This window comes from Mus caroli, chromosome 12 (assembly GCF_900094665.2).
Source record: "Mus caroli chromosome 12, CAROLI_EIJ_v1.1, whole genome shotgun sequence".
Classification (NCBI taxonomy): Eukaryota; Metazoa; Chordata; class Mammalia; order Rodentia; family Muridae; genus Mus; species Mus caroli.
In genome coordinates this window covers 100241740-100244239 of record NC_034581.1, presented here as the reverse complement: position 1 = coordinate 100244239, position 2500 = coordinate 100241740, and the positions used below count along the sequence as shown (strand labels likewise).

The following is a 2500-nucleotide window of genomic DNA, read 5'->3' as shown; positions in this document are numbered from 1 at the left end:
AAATAAAACTCTTTAAAAATCGTTTTAAAGAAATCTTACCAGAAAATCCACGGGGTCTTCGGGTCTCACCTTGCAGCATTCATTGAGGCCCTGCATGAGCGTGGGCATCACGTACGTCATCAGGTAGTTTCTCAGGGGGATGGACTGCACCTCCAGCAGCTCCCTCTCCTCTCGCTTTACTTCCTCCAGCCGTTTGTTCTAAGGACACGGAGCACATGGGAGTGGGAGATGCGCAGTCAGAAGAGCAACAACGTGAGAGCATTGGACACTGTTGTTCACCACCCCACCCCACCCCGCCCCCCAACCAGGGCACTGAGACTAGGCCCTGCTGAGCAGTGTCACCATGGCATTTCCAGTCAGCACAAAAGGATGTAATAGGGGGGCTGGAGAGATGGCTCAGTGGTTAAGAGCACTGACTGTTCTTCCAAAGGTCCTGAGTTCAATTCCCAGCAACCACATGGTGGCTCACAACCATCTGTAATGAGATCTGACTCCTTCTGGTGTGTCTAAAGACAGCTACAGTGTACTTATGTATAATAATAAATCAATCTTTGAAAAAAAAAAAAAAAGGGATGTAATAGTGTAGTGACTGCAGCCGGTGCACGAGAAAACCAACCTGAGTTAGTTAGGTAGCTAACTCTTGCTTTGTACTCTGTGTTTTAGTTTTTATTCCTATGCCTCTAAAAGCATATAAAAAGCGTTCTGTTCTTGTGGTTCTTATATAACATATTGGGCTTCACTGGGGCATTTTGGAACATAATTGGCTTCTGTTCATCCTCTTCCCCAAGCCTTCTCCTTCATCCCCCTGCTGCCTACTGGACCTGCCCATCCCCATGGCCTTTTCTCCTTTTACCTGCCTTACAGCCTTCTCCTCCCCTACTGCGGTTCCTCTCTAGTCTGGTGACTTCTGCCACACTCACCCTCATACCTGTGCAGACCTTAAAAGCCGGGGAAGGGAGTGGTATCTGTAGGAGTCTGGGCTGCGGTACTCACTGCAATCATTTCCAGATCCTTCCGTGTACTTGCAGTTTTCACAGTTTTGGTTTTCTTTACAACTGAGCATGATTCTATTGTGTCTGCACCACACCCTCCCTAACCAGCAGTGGATGGACACCTAGGCTGGGTCGATAGCCTTGCTAGAGCAAACAGAAGAATAAAGATGGAGATTTATTGCAAGAATCTCTGGGGCTTCAGGCCCAGGGCACTGGAGAGATAGATGGCTCTGGTTAAGAATATGGCTCATGCAGAGGACCCTCGCTTGATTCCTGGCACCCACTACAGGGTGGCTTACAACTGTCTGTAACTGTAGTCACACTAGGGATCTGATGCCATCTTTCTGCCTCTCTGGGAGACTCAAACTCATAGTGCACTTATTATTACAGGCAAAATATTCATACACATAAATTAATAAAGGATAAATTCTTTTTTTTTTTTTGAGACAGGGTTTCTCTGTATAGCCTTGGCTGTCCTGGAACTCACTCTGTAGACCAATTGGCCTTGAAATCAGAAATCCACCTGCCTCTGCCTCCAAGTGCTGGGATTAAAGGCATGTGCCACCACGCCCAGCTAAAAATAAATTCTTTAAAGGCCCATTACATATGACAAGTCCACCTTCAAAAAGGAACTTGGGGTAGAGTTTTAAATCTTTTGCTGGGTCATAAGCTAGTTGTATCTTCATCTAGTTCTTTACTATTGTATGTACGCATGTGAAGGTGATGTATGTGAGGGGAGAGTGCACATGCCATGGAGCATTGAAAAGGTCAGAGGACAACTTGAGAGTTGGCGCTCTGCTCTCTCTGTTCATCATGTAAGTCCTGGAGATGGAACTCCAGTTGCCAGTCTTCTGCAGCAAGCATCTTTACCTGTTGAGCCATCTCTCTAGCTGGCCCTTGGTTTGCATTTATTGAACAAACCTTGTCCCTGGTATGAAAAGCAACTTGGAAAAGAAAGAATGAAAGAGAGAGAGAGAGAGAGAGAGAGAGAGAGAGAGAGGAAGGAAGGAAGGAAGGAAGGAAGGAAGGAAGGAAGGAAGGAAAAAAGGCCAGGCGTGGTGGCACACGCCTTTAATCCCAGCACTCCGGAGGCAGAGGCAGGCGGATTTCTGAGTTTGAGGCCAGCCTGGTCTACAAAGTCAGGGCTATACAGAGAAACCCTTCTCGAAAACCAAAAAAGAAAGAAAGAAAGAAAGAAAGAAAGAAAGAAAGAAAGAAAGAAAGAAAGAAAGAGAGAGAGAAAGGAAGAAAGAAAGAGAGAGAGAGAGAGAAAGAAAGAAAGAAAGAAAGAAAGAAAGAAAGAAAGAAAGAGAAAGGAAGGAAGAAAGAAAGAAAGAAAGAAAGAAAGAAAGAAAGAAGGAAAGAAAGAGAGAGAGAAAGAAAGAAAGAGAAAGGAAGGAAGAAAGAAAGAGAGAGAGAAAGGAAGTAAGAAAGAAAGAAAGAGAGAGAAAGAAAGAAAGAAAAGGAAGGAAGAAAGAAAGAAAGAGAGAGAAAGAAAGAAAGAAAAG

The 2500-nt window shown here is 44.8% G+C and overlaps 1 protein-coding gene across 2 annotated transcripts in view; it reads right to left on the bottom strand.

Moving 5' to 3' along the window:
* Positions 1–2500, bottom strand: part of Ak7 (adenylate kinase 7) — a 77033-nt gene that overhangs the window by 1161 nt on the left and 73372 nt on the right. For both annotated transcript variants that reach the window (XM_021179123.1, XM_021179124.1), the window contains one exon: positions 40–198. In XM_021179123.1, coding sequence (XP_021034782.1) covers positions 40–198 — 159 coding nt within the window. The remainder of the gene's footprint in view (positions 1–39; positions 199–2500) is intronic.